The sequence below is a fragment of the Microcebus murinus genome, chromosome 2 (genome assembly GCF_040939455.1).
Source record: "Microcebus murinus isolate Inina chromosome 2, M.murinus_Inina_mat1.0, whole genome shotgun sequence".
Taxonomy (NCBI): Eukaryota; Metazoa; Chordata; class Mammalia; order Primates; family Cheirogaleidae; genus Microcebus; species Microcebus murinus.
Window position 1 is genome coordinate 7999035 of NC_134105.1, and position 24041 is coordinate 8023075.

The following is a 24041-nucleotide window of genomic DNA, read 5'->3' on the forward strand; positions in this document are numbered from 1 at the left end:
TGTGTAAGTCAAATTGTTATATGTAGTTTTCTATCAGTGTAGTGGCTTAGATCATAGCATTCTGCATCTTGATCAGTAATGTATGGTATTGCCATTAATGGGTAGCAAAACAATTTAGCCTTTGAAGCTTGTTTTAAGGACTAGTATAAGCTTTTAATAAGCTTTTAATCACTTGATGCTGTAAATCCAACCCTGAGAATTGTGATAAGCCATTTATAGTTTTATTATCTTAGTTGTCATGAATGTTCAATTTTTCCTTCCCTCATTCATCCTATATAGACTGCTTCTCAGTGTTGTGGGTTCTGCAGTGAACTAGGTAGGCATAGGCTCTGCAACTTACATACTCCTAGAGGAAGACAGTTAAAAAGCAGGAAGACAAGCAAAGTAATTTCTGACAGTAAAAAGTGCTGTGAAGACTATTAAACAAGATCCTGTGATAAAGGGTGGAGGCGGGAGGAGGTTCTCTGGCTTACGTGGTCAGAGAAGGCTGCTCCAAGTAGGTAACTGATAGGAGAACTGAGACTCAGGTAATAATAAGGAACCAGATAAATACGTGAAGGCCTGGGGAAAGAAAATTCTAGGCAGGGCGAACACACAGTAAGTGCAAAGGCCCTGGTGTGGGAAGGAGCTTGGTGATTCAGGAACAGAAAGTAAGCCAGGGCCTAGAGCTTGGTCCCATCAGAGACTCTGGGAGAAGATGGCATTGGTGTGAGAGGAAAGGATAAGGTTTATAGGGTCTTATAGGGCCTTAAGGGCCACTGGGCATTGACCCAAGCTGATTTCCATTTTTAGGACATTACTCTTACTGTGCTATGGAGATTGAATTATAAGGGGCAAGAGTGTTGTAATATGTTTGTTAACTACTGAGATAAACACAATATTTTAGGACAGTTTCTTCAGTTGGACAACTTAATGTATTGGCCAGCTTTTGAAAGAGGGTACTTTTTTATATTGTATAACAAATTTTACTACTGTTCCTTAGAAAGATGGTATATAAGATTTTCTTGTTCTGTGTTCCCACCTGTTTATTATTATTGCAGTTATATTCATTCCTTAACCAAATGCAATTTAATGCTATTTCAGTAAACTGAGGCTTATATGATTTTTTCCCCATTGTTTGCTCCAGAATAGTAGCTTAGTCTTGTTTGCACTTCTGAACAAAGAAGAGTTGTTCATAGAATTTTAGAGTGTTTTAATGCTTCATGATTCTTGTGCTTGTAACAATTACTATGGTGATGATTATTAATCTATTGTAGCAATAATATATATCTTAGTATGAATATACTGTAAAATGTCCTTGTTCAATAAATGGTGCTGCGAAAATTGGATAGCCACATGCAGAAGAATGAAATAGGATCCATATCTCTCATCACTCACAAAAATTAATTCAAGATGGATAAATGACTTAAATGTAAGGTATGAAACCATAAGAATTGTAGAAGAAAATGTTGGAAAAACTCTTCTAGATATTGGCCCAGACAAAGAATTTATGAAGAAGACCCCAATGGCAATCACAGGAATAAGAATGAATAAATGCAACGAGTAAGATGTGCAGCATTTGGGGGATGGACACACTTGAAGCTCTTACTCGAGGGGGGAGGAGGGAATGGGCAATATATGTAACCTTAACACTTGTACCCCCATAATACGCTAAAATAAAAAAAAATGAATAAATGGGGCTTGATTAAATTAAAAAGCTTTGGCACAGTTAAGGAAATAATCAACAGAGCAAATAGACAACTTGCAGAATGGGAGAAAATATTTGCAAGCTATACATCCGGTAAAGGGTTAACCAGAATCTATAACCAGAATCTATAAAGAACTCAAGAACGCCAGCAAGAAAAAAATCAACCCCATCAAAAAGTGGGCAGAAGACATGAACAGAAACTTTTCAAGAGAAGATAGACAAATGGCCAATAAACATGAAAAAATGCTCAACACCACTAATCATCAGGGAAATGCAAATCAAAACAACAATGAGGTATTACCTTACCTCTGTTAGAATGGCTTTTATTAAAAAGTGCAAAAATAATAGATGTTGGTGTGGATGCAGAGAGAAAAAAATGCTTATACACTATTGGTGGGACTACAAATTAGTACAACCTCTATGGAAAACAGTATGGAGATACCTCAAAGAACTAAAAGGAAATCTACCATTTGACCCAGCAATCCCACTACTGGCTAATTACTCAAAGAAAAAGAAGTCATTTATCAAAAAGACACCTGCACTTGAATGTATGGCAGCACAATTCACAATTGCAAAGATGTGGAATCAACCCAAGTGCCCATCAATTCATGAGTGAATGAATAAAATGTGGTGTATGTACACCATGGCATACTACTCAGCTATCAAAAAATTGAATTAACTTTTGCAACCATCTGTGTGGAACTGGAGACTAAGTGAAATATCTAAAGAATGGTAAAACAAATACCACATATACTCACTATGAAATTAGAACTAACTAATAAGCATACATGTACATAGAAGGAAGCAAAACTTAACTGAAATCAAGTAGTGGGGAAAGTGGAGAAGGGGATGGGCGAAAACCTACATACAGTACGAAAACCTACATACAGTACAAATGAACAAATACTATCTGGGTGACAGTCACACTTATAACCATGACTCAAGGATTATAAAAGTGATCCATGCAACCAAAAATATTTGTACCCTGATAATACTTTGAAATAAAAAAGTTCTTGATATTAAAGAATATTGGATATGATCTCTTCTGTCACCTACTGCTGTTTCTCCAGTATTAGTTTTGATCAAATCAATATTTAAGAAACTAAGTGCTTTAATTAAATAGATCAAAACTGGTAGAATCATTTCTGGTAATTCTCTAGGTGAAGAGTGTAAAAGGAGTTACTTTTATATAAATTTAAATGAAACACCAGTAAAATTTGCTTATTCTTATATATTTTTAAAAGTAAAAACATTCATATACATTGACCATGTAAGATGGTACATGCAGCCTTATATAAAAACAGCCAGTGTCAGTGTTATAGAGGAGAGTTACCTTACTGATTGCAGTGGACATTTGTCTAAGGGTGTGGAGGAGGCTGGTTCTGTAGCCGCATGTGCCTGGAGCAGAGGCAGGAGTTGGGGTGAGTGGTCAAAGAGGTATGGGGTCAGCTCCGGGCCATCGTAAGGACCAGAGTAGATTTTGCCAGGGAGATGGGAAACTTTGGAAGGTTTTGAGTTGGGATTAAAAAAAAAACCTTAATTAAAATTTTTTCGTATCACATTGGTATTTTTGTCCTTTAAACTAGTCTTTGGAACATTTAAATTTCATTTTAATATGATTTAAAGATAATCATGCAGAATTTATTTACTTGTTATTTGACATTAAAAATCAACTTTGAGGTATAATTTGCATGAAGTAAAACAACTGTATTAATTGTATGAGTTTGACAGATGTGTATGCTTGTGGTTACACTGTCAAGTCATAGCACAATTCCTTCACCCCAAGAAGTTCCTTTTTGGCATTTTGCAATTAGTCCTCTCCTACCCCAGGCAACCACTGATCGGCTTTCTGTCCCTATGGATTGGTTTTTCCTATTCTAGAGTTTTGTAGAAATGGAATCATTCAGTACACACTCTTTTGTGTTTCTTTTTTTGGTCAGTGTACTGTCTTTGAGATTCATCTACATTATTGCATGTATCAGTAGTTCATTCTTTTTACAGTAGAGGTATTTTATAGGAGACCATCTGACCATCTAGATTAATCTATTCATAGTCCTGATTCCAAAGAGTTGGTGAAACCCCAGGATGGCTATCTTTCATTTTAGTTAGTATATCCTCTAATCCTAAAAATATCTATGGTATAAAAAATTGAAACCATTTTCACTGTTTTAGCATATTAATATACAATTATATTTTTATAGATACTTATGAATACAAATTTGATTTTTCAGACAAAAAAGACTTCTGTTATGACTTAAATCTCAATTATTAATAAATATGTGGTTTAGGAAATTAACATGCTGAATGAATAATGATGGCACTTAAAATCTCATTTTGAGTTGTGTATTTTACTAGATAAATTAGGGATTTTTATAAAATCTGGGACTTGTCTTTGTGAATGAAAATATTAGATCATTTCTGAAATTTGAAAACAAATTAACAACCCGGATAGCATTTTCTTAAATAACTGGAAGGAACTCGTGGCAAAAAGGTTTACCTTTTATGTTGTTCTGATATTAACATGTTGGTAGAGAAGAAGTTGTAGGATTGTTCAGCTCTGTCGCCTTTGTTACCTTTTGACTCACTCTCATGTTCAGCTCTGGGTGTGTGACCTTGGGCAGGCCCCTCCTCGACGTCTTCATTTTAGCTTTCTTTTCTGTTAAATAGTGATAGTGCCCACCCCACATGGTCTCGGTCAACAGTATATGAGTTAATAAATGCAAATCACTTAGGCTAGTGCCTGGCATATAGGACACACTGTGTAAGTTACTATTTTCAACCCATAACTGAGTCCTGATTCTGCCCTGTAAAATACCTTCTAATCACTATTACTGCTTGAATTCAGACCCAAACATCCCTTATCTGGACCATTTATTTAGAGACCTCCTGATTGATTGCCTCACCAGCAGTTTCTCTCGCCATCAAACTGTTCCCTGCAGGCCTTGAGTACTGTCCTTACAGAACATAAACTGGCCATCCAGAAGGTGAGCAGGGCGAGCCATCACTCTGAGTTGTTGGAATGCCTTCTTGGATCAGCTGGGATTTGAACTTTACTTAGAAGGAGGCAGAGTATATTGTCTGGTCAGAAGAATTGAGGCCAGGAGGACCAGTGGCTGGGGCCATTGCCAGATGAAAGCCTGAATGGAGAAAGACCCAGATGCCTGTAGGGGCCAGGGAGGAACTTTAAGAGTAAAATGGGGGGTTTTCGGTGATTTCTTCCAATATAATTTTTTTTTTTTTATAAATAAAGCCATGAGTATATCATACAAACCTGTCTGACTTCAAAGGCTGTAGCCCTATGGTTTGCTGCCTTGAATAAAGATATTTTGAGAAGTTGCAACTCAGTCTCACCAGTAAAAGCCTTACTGGGAGGCAGCAGAAAGCACCTTCTCTTGCTTACCCCTGCCCCGTTCTTACCTGCCCCTCCCCAGGCCCTCATCCCACCCCATTTCTGCTTCTCCTCGCCCTGCCCCATCCTTCCAACCACCCGATTCCATCCCCACCCCTACCCCAGTCCCACCCTCTATCAGAATCTTCTGGAGAGGGGGAAGGGGAACCCTGCAAGTGCCTGATTTTCTTTGCTTCTCTTGATTCTTGAGGGTCGCTGGTTGTAGAGGAACTGACTGGATTTTATTGAGAATGTTTTTAAAAAGTGCTTTGAATGAACAACTTTATAGGATGATTAATGAAGAAGACAGAGGGTTTGGAGAAGTTGCATGTAGAGTAGACTGGAAGCCAGAACGCCTCAGCATGTGTCATTCCCGACTAGACCCCTAGTGGTGTTCCACTGCTCTCTGAATGTGTCCAGTCTTTTCTCTGGCTTCTAGGGTCTGCAGGTCCCTGTGGCGGTCTCCTCTGCTTTCTCCCTGGCTCACTCTGACCCAGCTGCAGTGGCCTCTGTTTGTTCATGACAAGCCATTTTTCTCCTCAGTGCTTTTGCTTGGAATGCTTAGGCCTCACCGATGTATAATTTCAGGTTTGAAGATGATGATGGCAGTGGGAACTGGAGAAAGGATTCAGATGCGACAGATTTTGAAGGTTCAGCAGCAGCGTTTGACCTTCGACCACTCTCTTCCTAGATTCCTTTCTTGGCTTTGCTGACACCATGCGCTTGGTGTCCCTTCTGCCTCTGTGATGACTTCTTGAGCTGTGACTCTTTGCTGCTCCTTTTCTTACATTTCAGTCTTAAAGATATCTTGAGGACTTTGTTCTCTGCTCTTCTCTCATTCTCTGCTTCCTTTGCAGCATCTCTTCCATTCCCATGGACTCCACGACTGATTTGGTCTGAATCGCTCTTTAGCACACCTCTCTGCACCCAGACCTCTTGGCAGTTGACTGTTCACAGAGACCACTGCCCTATGCTGGGCACCCTATGCCAGGCCAGGTGAAGCAGAACCTGCCTGTGCTGTGCCCTAAACTTGCCTCTTGTGGAAAGGTAATTAGCCAAGCTAGCCCTAAGGGCTTACAAAATGCAAACTGCTGCTAGTTGGGAAGTGTTGTAACCCAGGATAGTGGGGACAGGATTCTAGGAGGCTAAAGTGTCCTCTGAGTAGGGGAGAGGCCTAGTATACAAATGCAAATTGGCATTTAAGTAATCTTCCTTCCTTGCTGTGGTCTTAGCCCCACCACCCTGGGGTTTAGAAAGCAGAGAGTAAAACCTCTCTTCTGCTTTTTTTTCCTTCCCTTGTAGGAGCCCATACAGGCATTAACGGTAAGTTGTTGCAGTTAATGCTCAGAAGCTATTGCAATTTATCCTAGTTTATTTTAGTGTATTTTGCTTGTCCTGATTTAGAGATTAGCAGGTAAACCAATCAAATAAAAAAGACCCTTGTGCCTGTTTGGAGGGAGCAGCCCCCTACAGTTGTACTCAGGAAGAGGGGGAGACGGGGGCATGATGTGTAGATCGAGCCCTCCCCCTGCACTCTGATCACTGCACTCTTGTCATTTTTGTCTCTAAGAATCTGGTCCTCTGCTTCGCAGCTCTGAGACAGGAGATAGCAGCAGATTGGAGGCAGTCCAGCTCAGTGCAGCAGTTCTCAAATTGATGTGTGTTATTTCTGTGAATGTTTACTGTGTTAGAAATTAAATCACATTTTTAAAACTTTTTATTTTGAAATAATTATAGGTTCACAGGAGGTTGCAAACATAGTAGAGTTGTGTGTACTCTCCTCCACTCAGCTTTCTCCAGCAGTAACATCTTACATCACTGTAGAACAGTATCAAAACCAGGAAATCGATTTGGTAGAAATTGATTTTAGTTAGACTACAGGCCTTATTCATAAATCAGAAAATATTAAAACCCTAAATTAAGCAACCGCACACTTCATTAGCCATCAGAATCATGACATCATCATACATGATGGCCTCCAGAAAACTCCACTCTGCACACCTGAGAGTGAAAAAGGCAGATAACATCTTAGTGTTGTCATAACAATAGTTCTGACCTTGTGGAGCCCCAAAAGGGATTTCCCAGTGTACCTGCACTTACATGGTATGAGACACCACCGGGTTAGTGGTTGAAATGTGGACTCTGGAGTCTGTCTGGATTTTATCTTGGCTCCACTGCTTTACAACTATGTAGCCTGGGAAGGTTACTCCACAGGGCTGCTTGTAGTATTTGAGAGTCCAGACCCTGAGCCAGATTGTCTGGGTTGCAATTACCTAGCTCTGCCTACCACTTGCTGTGAGTATGAGCAAGTTTCAGTTCCATCTGCAGAGTGGGGAACGTAAACCAATTACACTATGGTAATTGGTAGTGTAAAGATTAATTGAGGTGGTATAGAGTAGTTGGAATCGTGTCTGACGTATCCTGAGCACTCCATCCTTGTTAGCTGTAATTATTATTGTTGTGAGGATTAAATGAGGTAATGTATGCAAGGTGATAAGCACAGGTCTTGGCCTAGAAGATGGAGAAGATATTATAGTCCCTAAGCTCCCCACCTGTCAAGCATGGGAAGGTCATCCTGGGTCAAAGGAAGGTGTCAGAGGAATGCAGTTAGAAGGACCCTTCAGAGGCTCCCTAGCAAGGTCAAAACTGGTGAATCAAAATCTCTATAAGCTTTCTTGTCTTAGGTAGCAGAAACGGAGAAGTTTCTTCCAGCCAGTGGGCTTCATGGGGCCAGGCCTTGATCAGCTTTTAACTGTTGTGTCTTCACTGCCCAGCACAGATCCAGGCCTGAGCAGGCACCCGGGAAGTATTTGTCATGATTGGTGGTCTGAATGAAGGTGAGAGGCTTTGGCCATTAATTGGGGAAGGGAGGGAATAGTGACTTTCTTTGAGTTTGAGGTAGGAAGTTGGAAACATCAGATTAATGAGATCAATTAATAGTTAATAACTAATTAAATTAACTTAAATTTAACACATTAAATTTAACACATGCTGTTTTAGATCCATTCATTGATATATGTTTGGAGACTGTACTTCATTAAGAAGTCAAATAAAGAGTCCTCATTGCAATCTACCTAATAGGAAAGCAGAGAAGTCCTTTAGTTTCTTCTATATTATCAGTAAGTGCTAAAAACCCCTAAGACAGGAAAGTGCCTCTATTGTAGGGACAGCAAGGATGGGGGTGCAGGGAGACGGGGCTACTTAGAACAAAGGGGCTCCTAGTGGGGCTCTGGGTTGGGTGCCTAGCTGAGCTTGTGCTTAGCTCTTTGCTCGGTGAGTCTCCTCCACTCATTCTCTGTAGACGGGCAAATGGCCACATTTTCTCTCGGCCTTACCCCTGCCTGCCCCTCCCACCTCAGCCCTAGCTGCTTCTCTCACCTTCTCTGCTTCGGACACATTGGTCTTTTTGTCCTTTTGCTCTCTGAGCCCACCAGGTTTCCCCCAACTCGGGATTTGGTCCTTGTTGTTTCCCTCTTGGCATGTTTTCCCCGTATTGTCACACGGATCTCTTTCTAGTCCTAAGCATTCTGTCTGAAATGACACCTCATCCCATCTCCATTGCTGTGTCCCCTTTTTGTCCTTGATTTTTCTACAGAGCATCAGGCATTGTATTTGATTTTATATGTGTTCCTCACTGGAGTGATGCATTGCTGAGACAAATGTGTTGCCTTAGAACATTGCTGGCCCACCGGGGGACTCAGATATTTTAATAAGTTAATTGAGTAGATGCTGCAACTTGTTTTAGACAAGGTCGATCCAGGAAGTAATCCCAGGATCAGACTGTGATTCTTCAGTGTAAGAACCAAGATAACCCTGTTTAGAATATGATAGTACATGTAATACCATCAGGATATGTGTAAAAAAAAGAGATCCCAGTTTATGAGTGTGTGGGGAAAGATTTTTTTCTTTTTAATGTTCTTTTGTTCCAAAGGTTTACTTGTAAATTGGTTGCTTGAAATTGAGAGCATATCACATTTTCTAAGACAGGATTCTTATATTGACCCAGAAGAATACCTCAGAGTCAAGAAATTCAGGCACATGTGGAGAAAATACTTCCTTGATAGATGACCCTGCTATTTTATTTATTTCTATCCCTCCCTTTTTCCAAAAAAGCTTTTAAGTTAGCTTACAAAAAGTCATGTAGTCTTTCAAGTATTTAAGTGACACCAAACATTTCAGGCATACTGCCAAGCATGGGGAACGCAGCGTTGAATGAGATTACACATCTGTTTTCACGATACTCTCCTGGGGTGGGGACTGGGGGGGGGGGTCACATGAAAAACACAGAGTTATACAAATAATTATTTAAAATTCTGATAAGAACTATGAAGGAGAAATAAGGAAGAAGAGAGGGTGCTTCTATTTAAGAAGCCCAACCCATGAGTCTACTTCTTCTACTTCTAGAATCATGGTTTTCTAGAAACGTTTCAGGCAACGTGCAGCCACAGCCACTGCAGTAGAGATTCTAAAAGAGAGGTGGGAGGGGGCCTGGGGCTGCCCCAAATGTGGATTGGGATGCTGTGAATTGAGGTCCTCCTACTATAGGTCAGTCCCATAGCTGTATGAAGGGCACTATAATAGCAGGAAAAGCTTTCCTCTACCAGGTTAATGAATCCAAATTAAAATGGTGGTTTGAGCTGGAGCAGGCAAATGCATAGGAATTTTTCTTTCTTTTTCCTGTGGTAGCTCTGCCGAGGCCCTTTATATTCCTGGGTGTTTCAGAAATTTTAATTTATGTGGTCTTCAATTTATACTCGTTACAAATTTCCAGTGGGAATGAGCATTCCTGCCTTAAGTGCCATCCTGCTGACATTTCCATGGAGGTCTGGAAGTTTTAGGGCAGAGATTCTCAGATTATATTCCAGCAGAAACCCCACAGTGGTTACTAGTTTAGGCTGTAGAGTCAGACTGGGGTTCAGATCCAGGCCTGGAGCAATTTAGGCAATGTCAGTAAACTTCAGTTTCTTCCTCTGTGTGTAGGGGGAGGTATTGATATACCTGCCTCTAAGGCTGTTGGAGTAAACTCTGTCAAGCATGTATGATGGTTAGCACAGTGTCTTGCACTGAGGAAGTTCTCAGTAAATATTTGTTATTAGTATTTCTGTAACAGTGCCTGGATGTATCAGTTTAGGTTCACAGACAGGCTGTCTTTTTACAGTGCTGTGCTCCTAGGGAGGTTAAATGGTGCTTAGGGTCCCGGGGAAGAAAACTCCATTTTACTGTACTAAATGGTCAGTGCTGATAGGACTCAGAACTCTGGCTAATACTTATTAATATTGCTTAATTTATCAGTGTTGTGAAATAATCATTATGTAGTCTAGGATACAATTTAATACCCTTCTTCCCTTTTCAAAAAACACATTTCTAAAAATCCAGCTGATAGATTAAAATTTTAAAACTGGAGATACTATATTTAGAAGTGAGAAACGTCTATGCTTAATTTATTTACATTTTTAGCTAATTAAAAGTACCACAAGAGCATTTTCTGGGGTGAATTTGATACTCCTATGTTTTCGATAGCATTTTTAGAGGTTTTGTCAGGACGAAGGTGTAATCAAACGGGAATAAAACGTTGTGCTTCTGAGGTGTGTGCACTGTTGGCTTGGCCCTGAGGTGAACCCGTAGATGAACCGTCTGTAGGTTTTCTCTCTCAGGCTTTCCAACTGAAGTAGGCCAGAGAGTAGGCGACTGTGTTCGTAATGACTGTGTGGTTTATTTCTCTTGAAGCAGCCTGTGGACTTTAAAAAAAACCCCAAAATGGAAATGTTAGGAATATGCAAATTTAGATGGCATTCTTTTCTTGGTACATAATATTCTTTATAAGAGCTTCATTGTTTTGGGAAAAAATAATCTTTTTAGCTTAGAGTTTGCTTTCTGCCTATGTTGGTTCCTTTGAAAGTCCTTGAGAAATGTTTCCCTTTGCAGTCAAATAAAACACACTCAGACTACAAAACCTATCGTTCTTAGCAATGTCATGATATGCACATCAGGTCTTTAGGGTATATGTGGTACTTACTAGACACTTGGTTTTCTTTGATGTGAAAGTTATTTTTAAAATAACAGTCAAGTCATGTTCTACCAGTTGGCTCAGATCTCTCCCTTCCTTACCTACATATGTATCTTATACTAATATTATTTCTTAGGAGTACGATGAATTCCACCCTCAACTTTGATAAGTAATTGTATAAAATGCTCTATTTTTTTAGTGATTTTGTGATATCATGGTGACTGCTGTTTAGTGACTTGGTAAACAGTGGTAAATTACTGCTTTCTGGCAAGGTCACATTTCCAGTGAGGGACCACAGTAAGTTGTACAAAAAACCAGTAAGTTGTAGTACTGCTCTGCTCTTGGGTGGAATGTATAAGCGCTGGTCAAGTTGGGGGTTGTTGCTGGGGGGATGCACGGATAAGGCAGGATGGGGCTGCCAGGATAACCTTCCTGGTGTGTATGCATTTAACTGGGGAATATTGATTTTTATTTTCTAAAAGTGCTAACATGCAGATGGGTAGCCTTTGATTTAAAAGTAAGCTTAAGCTGTATTTTGCTGCCAGATTCTATTTGAGTTTAAAGCAATATGATGCCAGAGATTTTTATATTTTAGAAATGGCTACAGGTGGCTGGAACAAAATAGATTAACTCAGACATGCCTTGGAGATTGCAGTGGCTTCCTTTGGACACTCACAAACAAACATCAAAGCAACTCCTGAACTGCTTGACGTCACAATTTTTAACAAGTGCTTTGGCCTGGCTTGCTGGCTACAGATTTCTGTTACAGTTTTGCATATTTGCCTACAGTATTGGGAAAAAGCCCCACTGCTTGAATTTTCTTCCTTTTGCTATAATGCTGCTATGTTTTGACTTGTAGAACACTACTGAGCCTGTGGCAGCCACTGAGACACTGGCCGAGGTACCTGAACACGTGCTGCGAGGACTTCCAGAGGAAGTGAGGCTTTACCCATCTGCTGTTGACAAGACCCGGATTGGTGAGTACTCTGAAAACGAGAGGAGCAGTAAAGGGCAGGCCATGCTGAGGCTTCCTGGGGGGCATGTAAGGTAGGGAGCACACCACAAAAGCAACAGATTTACCCCGAATTAGAAGATTATGTGGTGTTTGTGCATTTTCCACTCAAGAATCCAGGTTGGACATGGATTAGAAAAATACAACCAGGAACACACACACACACACACACACACACACACACACACACACCATTCTTTGTGACCCACCCAAGTGTCCCCCTCCTCTGAGTCTCCCTGGGCCTCTCCCACAGAATGTGTTGTTCCCTCCTCTCTGATTTCACCGTGATTTGAGTATGATTATGCTATTATCTTTACCTGATTATTTTATAATTATTTTTACATCTGTTCCCATCACTGATTGTGAGTACCTTCATTTCTTATTTATCTTTATGTCTCCAGTACCAGACACTTTATGGAACCTCAGTAGATATTTAAATGAAAAGTATGACCTGAGTAGATCTGAATGCTTCTGGCTGGGATTTCTCATTGAATACAAACCATGCTTGTGTGTGTTTGATCTTTGTGCCTAATCTTTAGACAGAAAGCTAAAGAAGTAAATTATAAAAATTTAGTCAAAATACAGTCTTGGAATATATCATGTTTATATCATTTCTTGTTTTTTTAAGATGTACTTCTGATATTCTAATTTTTACATATATGTGTATGTGAATAAATTTTTAGTAAATGCTTTCCTAATTCTCATTGAAAACAATGAGCAATTTGAGTATTTATATTATTATTATTATTATTATTTTTAGAGATAGGGTCTTGTTCTGTTGGCCAGGCTGGAGTACAGTGGCACGATGATAATAGAGCACTGTAACCTTGAACACCTGGGCTCAAGGAACCCTCCCTCCTTAGCCTCCCAAATAGCTGGGACAACAGGCGTGCACCATTGTTCCCAGCTAATTTTCTTTAAAGCTTTTACAAATACCTATGCTTCAGCAATCCTCCTGCCTCGGCCTTCCAAGGTGCTGGGATTACACTACACCAGGCCCTGAGTATTTATATTATATCATTCAGATGAAAATGGTTCATTTTATAGCTTAACTAATTGTCAGTAGTGTTGATGTAATTTATAGCAGACTTACAGAAAAGTGGAATTTGTACATCCTAGCTGGACAGGACTGGCCCAGCCTCCATGCCACATTCTGTATTTGAGGAAATTGAAGCTAAAAGGTGAGGGAACCTGTCCAAAGTGATGCTGTGTGCCAGTTCCCTGAACTCCGGGGCCAGCTCCTGCCATTTTACTGACTGCTTGCTTCCTCATCGTTTGTTTGCTTTATGGTCAGTGCATAGAGAACTGAATAACCATGAGAATACTATGAATGAACATATATTTGGGCTATTTGAAACTCTGTAAAGCAAGTTTTTCAGTAACTAGGTTTTCAGGAAGCTTAGCTAGGGAAGAGAGGGTTTTGCACTTTAAGCAATTTAACTTCAAAAATATTTATTCATAAAACTGTATTTCTGACCCTTTGTAAAAACAGCTCATGTTCATTAGAAATAATTTGAAATCTGTAGAAAAGCAGATAGAGGAGTTTAAAAATTATTTGCAGTTTCACTCCATTCCAGTATTTCTTCTCTTCAGTTGTGATTGTGTTATTCAAGTATTTGTGATTGTATAGCATGGGTAATTTTAGATGTAAAAATTAAAAACAAATATAAAACATTCTTTTCTAATTATAAAACAATATAGGTTCTTTACAGACTATTTAGAAGATATGGGAAGAATATAAAGAAGAAAAATAGAAATCCCCATTGAGGACTTGATTTAATTTGACTTAACTTGATCTCAGTTGATTTAACATTATCTTGCTTTTAGGCAATCCAGCCTTTTAACCATTTTGTGAAGCTAAATTAATTTTAATGCTTTCAATCTTTAAAATAACCACAATAAGTTATAAAAATATTGGTTTTATTTTCTAGGTGTCTGGGCCACTAAACCAATTTTAAAAGGCAAAAAGTTTGGGCCATTTGTTGGTGATAAGAAAAAAAGATCTCAGGTTAAGAATAATGTATACATGTGGGAGGTAAGAAAGAATTCTGGTTCTTTGTTTATCAGAGTTCTATATATATTTTAAAGAAATCGTTATCCTGTTCTCTCAGGATTGATATTTCAACATTAAAACAATTATTTTAATGTGTTCTTTAAAATCGAGAATATTTTTATTAAAGAAAAAATGTGTTTCCCTGGATACAGACTGCTATTTATATATGCTTTTGTATTTTGAAACTGCTTGGCTGTCCTCAACAATAAATGTCAAATCTATTTTTTTATATTGCCTTGTCTGGGGTGTTTTGCTTTGCAACTAAGACCTTGACATCACACCACTGTGTGATGGCCTGTCACTTTATAGGCTTCCAGATAAACACCATAAAAGACACTCCAGGGTGGCTACAAAGAAAACACCATTAGATTCTACTCTATATTTTTTTTTTTTTTTTTTTTTTTTTTTTTTTGAGACAGAGTCTCACTTTGTTGCCCGGGCTAGAGTGAGTGCCGTGGCGTCAGCCTAGCTCACAGCAACCTCAAACTCCTGGGCTCCAGTGATCTTTCTGCCTCAGCCTCCCGGGTAGCTGGGACTACAGGCATGCGCCACCATGCCCGGCTAATTTTTTTATATATGTATCAGTTGGCCAATTAATTTCTTTCTATTTATAGTAGAGACGGGGTCTCGCTCAGGCTGGTTTTGAACTCCTGACCTTGAGCAATCCGCCCGCCTCGGCCTCCCAAGAGCTAGGATTACAGGCGTGAGCCACAGCGCCCGGCCTCTACTCTATATTTTTGAAAGTAATTTCTGTGTCGCTAGGGTATTCAGTGTTGGATATATTTAGCACATGGCACATTTATATAGAGCTTTTAATTTTTCAAAAGTCTTCTATTAATTTCCTGTTCTCACAACAATCCTGGAAGACAGAACAGAGAATTAGCATGCTCCTTTGAGAGGAGAAGCAGTCAGGAAACACAGATGAACTGCCCTTCCCTGTGGGGCCCCTGTTTGAGAGGCTTGTAGATGCAGAACTAGAATGTATCTGCCTCATGGAGAGGCGATTAGAAAGGTGTTCATTATACTGCCTGGGTTCAAATCCTACCTCTAGCTTTGTGACTTTGAGCAGGGTATTTAACCTCTGGGCTCAAAAATCCTCAATTTAAAAAATGAGGATAATAAAAAATATTTGATTAGGATGTTCATGGAAATTCAGCATTTATGTTGAATTTAGTTTAGGTTAGTGCCCTGCCGGAAGCTCCTCACATTTTTAAAGGAACTTCACAGTCTAAGTCCTTTTTAAAGCAAGCTAAGTTTTTGGATGGTGAGGAAAAGCATTCGTATCAGATTATCTGAATTGGATTACATCTGTTTTTCACACATTAACATATGAAAGCCTATGGAGAAAAAGATGGCCTACTGTGAAAAAAATAGAAACACAAAAGCTTAAAAATGGCTAGGAAATGTGTGGACACTTTCCATCAAGTTCGTGGCATTTGTATGTCTGAGGTATGTTGTTATTTTTCTTAATGCTATAAGCAGTGTTTTTTAACTTGAAAAACCTGACAGTTTCTCCCAGTAATTTTGAGTTTCTTGTGAATCTGTTGTAATGTATCTTCTGACTATGAACAGGGAGAGGGGTGCTTAGGAAATGAGGATTTACGAGGAGAATCATTGCATTATGTTATTTTACCACTTTTGAGGTACTCTATTTGTAGAAAAAATGCCTAGCTATAAAAATATTAATTACTGAAGATACTGCCTGCATGATTAAAAATGTCTTGACCACAGAATTATGCTCTCAAATAAACTACCTTTTTAATTTTAAATGTTTTCCAAGGGAAACTGACAAATATGCTCACCAGGTTAACATTAATTTTAGTGATGATAATGTTAAGGAACCAGCAAATGCTTATGCTAGTTCTGTGTGTTTAACACTAAGCTTGAACAAATGCTATTAATATTAAACTTAATAGTGCCTATTTTGCCCAATATAACAATTTGATGTTGTTGGGCATGTTGTATAAATTATTAAATAGTGCTTTTGGTGTAAATTAAGCTTCATTTGCACTGAAATTCACATATAGTATGACTTGATAGTAGCTTGTTGACAAATTATAATTTGAAAACATGACATATTATGGACTCAGTTTCCATAATAAGCTTGTTAACATTCCATTGTTAATTTAAGATGCTTCTTATATACTGCACTACTGCAGTTTGCAAATCCTTATGATATTGCTGGTTCTTTATAGTTAGGTTTAAAGATTTAATTCTTGTCAAAGCTGGCTTTTCCTTCCTGCAATTAAAATAATCTGAATCTCATTCAGGTAGTTCTGGCTGGTAGGTATATGTTTGATACAGAAACTTTTAAACCTTTTGCTATGTTAAAATAAATGTAGATAGATATGATATATACATAAATATGCATATGGCAAAGTATAGGAAGTATAAATTATAATGTACCTATTTCTCAAAAAGAAGAAAGTGAAAATTGAGGAAAGATTTAGTCTTTTCCCATTAATTTATTGCAACCCTGGTCTTATCCTCAGACTTGTATCCCAATGTCTCATATTAATGTAACAGAACCAGCTTATCATCAGAATCTCATCTTGGCATTTGTTTTTCCCTCAAAGTTCCTAAGATCAGTTTATCTGTTAGCAGCAGGGTCTTAGATCCCAGCCAGAACTCCATTTTAAAGCTAATCTAAGACAAAGTGCTGAATTGCTTTTCTTGAGCCCTTGTCTAACCTAGTCTTAAATCCTCTAAGCTTTCACAGAAAACATTCAGAAACAACCAGAGAGAAACAGTAGAGTATCGTCAAAGTAAATGCACAAAATAGGTAGGTTCTCACAAGAGGAGAGCATTCTTTGATCAGTCTCTGGCCAGGAGCTGCTAGCCAACTGAAACTCAGGACTTCATGTAATACTTCTCTTGACGATTCCCATGTATGCTGAGTAATCTGCAGTATTTTAAAACTGCCTCTGATAAAATCCTTTCAAATTCACTTTTATGGGCCTCGAATTGCTTCTAATGAACAAAACTTTGGAATTGTTTGAATAAGAATTATTTTAATAAGTCTTCTTTTTAAAAGAGAGACTTAATTTTTTAGAGCAGTTTTATGTTCACAGGAAAGTTGAGCAGAAAGTACAAATAGTGCCCATCTACCCGCTGCCCTGACACATGCACAGCCTCTCCCTCTGTCAGCATCACAGAGCGGTGACTTTGTTACAATCCCTGAACCTGCATTGACACTTCGTTATCACCCATGGTCCATAGTTTTTGTTAGAGTCACTCTTGGTGTTGTCTGTTCTAATGAGTCTTTTTAAAAAATTTAATATTAATACATGCTCACTGCAAAATAATATAAATAATGCAGAAAAATATATACAAGAAAGTAAAAAACCATTTAAACTCCTACCACCCAGGGGTAACCCCTGTGAATGTCTTCCTGAACATTGTTTTAACTCTGCTTCTCTGCCGCTCTTTTTATTCTGTTCCTTACACACGCTAGTACATATACAAACACTGCATATAGAAACGTATGCAACTGAGATCAAACGGAACATGTAGTTTTGTAATGTGCTTTTTTTCTTTCAATACATTATGGATATAGCCATGCCAGCTGCTTATTCACAGCATTATTTCTTATGCCTTCCTAGAATTCCGTTGTATACCATTCATGATTTATTTAAGCAGGCCCTATGTTGGACATTTAAATAGTTTTAATCTTTCATGTTTATAAATAATTCTTCAAAATATAAAGATCAGTCTATGTATACATATATGTGCTGCCTTGTCTGATTATCTTCAGATAAATTTCTTGAAATATAAATGTTAAGTCAAAAAGTTATGTACGTTTTAACCCTTCATAAATTTTGCCACAGCCCTCCAGAAGGATCTGTACTAATTTACATTACCACCGAGAATACATATTTCTTCCTAGCCTTTTAAAACCCCGTATTGTTCATCTTTTTAATAATTTTAAAAAATTCATTCTCATAGATGAAAAATGATAGTTCACTGCTTCTATTTGCATTTTGTTCATTCAGGCAATGAGTCGGGATGAAGGGAAGAAATAGAATTTCCTATCAGTTAAAATTGATAGAGAAATTGTCTCTTTATAATGAGAAGACTTTAATATTTTTTAAGGAATTGAAAACATTTTTTATCAGTCTGCACTGTTATGATTAAATATTAACAAGTGGTTTTATAGACCTTGCTATTTCAATTCTTCTAATATCACATTATTTGTAAGTTAAAATTGCAGGCAAGAAGAAAAAAGAGAGTAGTTAATCAGCTGATTCTGCAGAGCCTTTTTTCAGAAAGTACTACTCAGCTCTCACTGCTGCTTTCCAACTCCCAAACGTCAGAGTCGTACTGCAGGGAAAGGTCTAGAGTGCCAGGGAAATCCAACCTGCTGCCTATTTTTTTTTTACAGCCTGGAGCTAAGAATGGTTTTTACATTTTTAAATGGTTGAGAAAAATCAAATGTTTTGTCACATGTGAAAATTATACAAAATTCAAATTTCTGTTCATGAATAAAGTTTTATTGGAACACAGCTATAGTCACTCATTTACATATCATCTATGGCTGCTTTTGCCTTATAATGGCAGAGTTGAGCAGTACGACCCAGATCGTAAGGCCTGCAAAACCAAAAATATTTTTGTGTGGCCCTTCACAGAAAGTTGGACAAGCCCTGGTCTCAGTGTGTAGAGAAGAGAAGCAATAGGAGTGAACATGGTGATGTTAGGTTTCAGGTTTACTGAGAAGCTGGCAGTGCACAGATTTTGAACTTGGTACTTAAAAGTGGGGTGGCTGTAGAATTGGTTGTTATAGAAGTGGCTGAGCTAGTCACTTTCTTTTTCTCTCAGGAGCTGTGGGATAGACAAGAAGGACAATGAAGTGCAGAGAATTAAGTGATCCTTTCGAACAGGTTAACCTATACTCAGATTGGCAGCTTGGTCTGGTGCAAAAAAAAAAAAATCTCTGAGAATTTATTTATTAACTCATTTAATACCTATTTGTTAAGCTTTTGCCATGTACCAGGCACCGTCCTAAGTTCTGGAACACTAAGCCTGGCCTATAACATGAGTGGTGTTTTAAACCGGTAGTATCATGGAGATTTTTATTTGTGGAATAAAGGAATACTAAAAATGACCTAAATCTTTCCACGGATGAGAAGTCTGAGTACCAAGTAGCTTGCTTGGTATTTTAGATCTGTCATTCCTCGGGTAAGGCCAGGAGCCCGTGTTCCTTGTTGCCTGCTTAGTTCTTTCACAGTAGCAAAGCCTAGATGCTGTTACACTTTTTTGCATTGCGAACCCTTTTGAAAATCTCCCCAGAAAATATATAAATGTACATATATACACAAAATTTTGCATATTATTTCTAGGATTACATGAAATTCTAAACATCCATGGTCCAAAGATAGAATTTCTGATTTAAGAATAAGAATAGACTCTTTTGTTTATCCAGTGGATGTTGATTTGGGGGCCTACTATGAACTAGTTAACATTTATTGGGCATCTGTTTTTGGGAGATTTTGCAGAAACATTTGTGTAGTTGTAGGTATGAAATCTACTCAGAGTAATTTCAAAAGAGAGGGTTAGTCAATGTGGCTTGCCCAGTAGTGTTGGATATGAGACTGGGCTTTGAGGGCTTGAGAGGCCAAGCTACTTATTTTCTAAATTTGTGTCTTAGACTCACTTATAAAAGTAAGCTGTAAATTGGGAAATGTCCTCTGACAAGTGGGCTTATTGTAGTAAAATGTTCCATCATCGATTAGCTTCTCTTTTCTTTCCCTTATTCCAAAATCTTCAGAATTTTTTAGAATACAATGATGCATTAGAATAGTTCTTAAAGGAAATCTCTGAGCTCCTAAAGTAATCTGAGGAATGAAGTAGTTGATACTAAAGATTCATATTTGTAGCCACCGGAAAGTTAATTCTATAAGGTGGCAGTTTTATTCTGTAACTAAAATCAACTGAAATATGAACATGCCAAGAAGGTACAGTATTTTCTAGATAGCAGTGTTAATGAAATTCCTTACAACTTATGAAGATATAACTTTTATTAAATATTTTCATCAAAAGGCTTTTATACCAAAGTTATCCGTTTTTCTTTATCTTCACTTTTAAATGAGGTAAGTTCTCCATTGATTTGTTTGACTACAGATTAGATGCTGAATATGAAATTAGTTGATACAGACAACTCTGGCTCAGTGAATATTACTTGAACCTGAACATCAGAGAAGAACACTTGAATGATCATGTAGAGGATAAAAAAATTTTTTTGGTAGTTGAGTACATTTTAAAAGACAATAAACTAGGACTTATTCCTGCTATGTAATTATATGTTTGTGCCCATTAACTAAATGTTTGAGGTGGTGGATATCCTAAATATCCTAATTTGATCATTACACATTGTATGTATGTATCAAAATATCACATGTAACACATAAATAAGTACAATTATGTATCCGTTAAAAATTTAGAAAACCAATACCCTATAGATACTTTTCCTCATTAATAAATATGTTGAAATTAAAAAAAAGATTACCCACTAAGTAACATCTTTGTTTGGGCTTAGAATTTCTTTATCCCCTAACATTGGAGAGTATGGGCTGTATTCTGAACAAAAAAAAATGAGAATAGTGATGGGAAAGGGCACCGATCCCAGGACTGACTTCTGAAAGCTGAGTCACTGCAGAGAAATGCGAACCTGCTGTTCGTCTTTGAGGAATAGACAGGGAAAGTGGGGAATGGCATTGATCGTGACATTGGAAATTCAGCAAGCCAAAGCCCCAGAAAATGAAGATATGACAGGGAGCCTGAAGCAGAATGGAGAAACTAAAATGGGAGCCAGGGCCTCTGAGAGAGGTTCTTTGTCCACCACTGGTGTGTTAGAGCCCAGGTCACGGGCAGCAGAGGGGGAGTCCAGAGGGTGGCCGGTGGAGATGGCTTGACTGCTGTAGACTCTAACACTGGGAGCTGCTTTGGGTGAATATAAGAATTCTCTCATGTGAGGGTTGCTACGGTATGAGAAGGTTTCTTCATTCCTTGTCTTAATTCTTGCATGATTTCTCTCAAAATAAGTTGGTTAACACCAGTTGAGGTTGGGTGAGGATCTTGTAGGGGAACAGTTGAGGATTCGAGTGATGATAGCTTGCATTAATTGAATGAGAATTTTTTAAAATTACAAATTTGAATTAGTACATGTACAGTGTAACAAGTAAATAATAAGGAAGACTGTAAGTTAAAAACCCTTCTCACTCCTATCTCCTGAGGCAACTAACAGTTTGGTTTCTCCTTTGCAAACCTTTCTCTGTATTGGCATGCAGATTTAATCCTGAGTGTGTATTTAAATTGGCATCTGTACTAAAATTTGAATGTAGGTTGTTTTATCACCATTTCAAAATGACTGGATTAAATTAAATGGAAATTGGGTGGTGTGAAAATTACATTTTGCTTAACAAAGAGTTAGCAACCAGTCTTTGTTTAGTAGTAAAGAAAGAAAGGAGATAGAGCCTAGAGGACACTCTAGGGGAGGTTAGGCCTGGAAAAGAGGGGTTTGGAAGGAGGAAATAGAGAAAAGGTCAGTTGAGAACTGCTCTCAGTAGGACAGAAGTACAAGCCTCCCTCTCCCATTCTCTATCTGCATATCTGTTTTATTTTGGTGTAGGAAGAAATGAGGGTACCAGGTTTGAATCCTGGCTCTGATTTATAGTAACTTGATTATCCTACTGAAGTTACCAACCTTCTATAAGTTTCCTCATTTATAAAAGGGACTTAATATTTCATAGGTTATTGTATAGATTCTTATAAAGGTTAAATAAAATAACATGAAAAGCATTTAGTTCAGTGTTTGGTATAGTGCCACTTCTCTTTTTTCCGTTCCTGTCCTCTGAGTGGGGAGCTTCAATCTGAGAGTCAGTAACTTGGCAAAACTGTTTTATGATAGTACATAATCAGGCACCTTTGCCTTCTTAAAAGGGACTGTTTTATAGATTGGATCAGGAAAATAATTATTGATCATATGGTAATATTTCTCTTTGGGATCAAGTCAGCTGGCTATTTCTTGGCCCTTATAAAAATCTGGAAATAATTTTATTGCATGTCATTTATTATCTGCCTTTCCATTGTCTTTGTCTGAAAGGAAGAGATGGATTGTGGTTGTTCCCCGCTGTCTTCCCACCACCTTAGCCTGATGATGTGTGGCACTTCGCAGTCTAGTAATTTGTAGTTAAGCAAAATTTTGTCACATTTTAGAGGAAGTTCTGTGTGTCAGTCACTGAAATTAATTTGATTAGAAACCAAGGTTTGACCAACTAAGATGGGAATTATATAAAAAACACATTTCTTCCCAGTTCTTAAATATAAGGTTAAACTCTCAATAAAAATAAGAAAGCTACATACTTCTTTAAAATATGTGTGGATTATTAGGAGGATTTTAGCTTAGCATTCAGCAGACCTTGATTACCTTCATTCAAATTTAAGTTTTTTTTTTTTGTTTTTGTTTTTTTTGAGACAGAGTCTCGCTTTGTTGTCCAGGCTAGAGTGAGTGCCGTGGCGTCAGCCTAGCTCACAGCAACCTCAAACTCCTGGGTTCGAGCGATCCTTCTGCCTCAGCCTCCCGAGTAGCTGGGACTACATGCATGAGCCACCATGCCCGGCTAATTTTTTATATATATATCAGTTGGCCAATTAATTTCTTTCTATTTATAGTAGAGACGGGGTCTCGCTCTTGCTCAGGCTGGTTTTGAACTCCTGACCTTGAGCAATCCGCCCGCCTCGGCCTCCCAAGAGCTAGGATTACAGGCGTGAGCCACCGCGCCCGGCCAAATTTAAGTTTTTAATCAAAAGACTTGCTCTTCCCACCCACCTCCCTTTTTTTTTTTAAGAGATGAAGTCTCACTCTGTCACCCAGGCTTTAGTGCAGTGGCATGATCAAAGCTCACTGCAGCTTCCAACTTCTGGGCTCAAGCGATTCTCCCACCTCAACCTCATGATTAGCTGAAACTATAGGCATGCACCACCACACCTGGCTAATTTTTAAAAATTTTTTTTGTGGAGACAGGGGTCTCATTATGTTGCGCAGGCTGGTCTTGAGCTCCTGGCCTCAAGCAATCCTCCCACTTTGGCCTCCCAAAGTTCTGGGATTATAGTTGTGAGCACTGCATCTTGCCCCAACCTTCCTTTTTGCTGTGTAGATTATACTATTACAAATCAGTGGAGGAAAGGTGCAGATAAACAAAAGAAGGAAAATAAAAATTATGGATTATTCCACTTCTCAGAGAAAAACATTATTGACATTTTTATACTTTTAGTTTCAGATTTTTCTCTTCTTATATTCATATGCTTAAAAATGATTATATAATCCATATTTTTTATAAATGGCTTTATTTAATCATCAATATACTGTAACTATACTTATGACAATAAATGTATTTCTTCAACATCTAGTTATTTTTGTTCTCTTCTAATTATAGAAATGTGTATTTAGTTTATTGGAAAAATTCTTAAAGAATATAGAAATATCTAACAGAAAATAAAAATAATCTAATCATTTATACAACAGTACTTTTTAGTGCCTTCTTAGGTTTCAGCTATCAGAATGGACCATAATTTACTAAGCTAATTATTTATTGCTTTCCATTTAAAAACCATGAATTGGAAACAGTTTATAGTAAACCATACTACTATAAGCATCTTTGTACATACAATTGGGTACAGTTGCCCGATGATCGCATTAGAATAAATTCCTACAAGTGTATATGCTGGTTAAAGTATATTTCTATTTTAAAGCTTTTTAAAAAATCCCATCCAAAAACATTCTATCAATTTGTTCTCTGATCAGCAATATTTGGGGAATATCTGTTTTTTCATACCTTTTCCAATCTTATTTTTTCTTAATAGACAGTTTTTGCCAGTTTGATATATAAAAATTGTTTT

At 38.0% G+C, this 24041-nt stretch overlaps 1 protein-coding gene across 7 annotated transcripts in view; it reads left to right on the forward strand.

The window, feature by feature from the left end:
• The window catches only part of PRDM2 (PR/SET domain 2), a 122972-nt gene that overhangs the window by 18655 nt on the left and 80276 nt on the right, over nucleotides 1-24041 (forward strand). For 5 of the 7 annotated variants that reach the window (XM_075994192.1, XM_075994209.1, XM_012763030.3 and 2 more), the window contains exons 3-4: nucleotides 11942-12059; nucleotides 14026-14129. In XM_075994192.1, the coding sequence (XP_075850307.1) occupies nucleotides 11942-12059; nucleotides 14026-14129 (222 nt within the window). Of the gene's footprint in view, nucleotides 1-6344; nucleotides 6399-7854; nucleotides 7913-11941; nucleotides 12060-14025; nucleotides 14130-24041 lie in introns of those variants that run through there. The other 2 variants (XM_075994198.1, XM_075994205.1) reach the window with 2 other exon arrangements.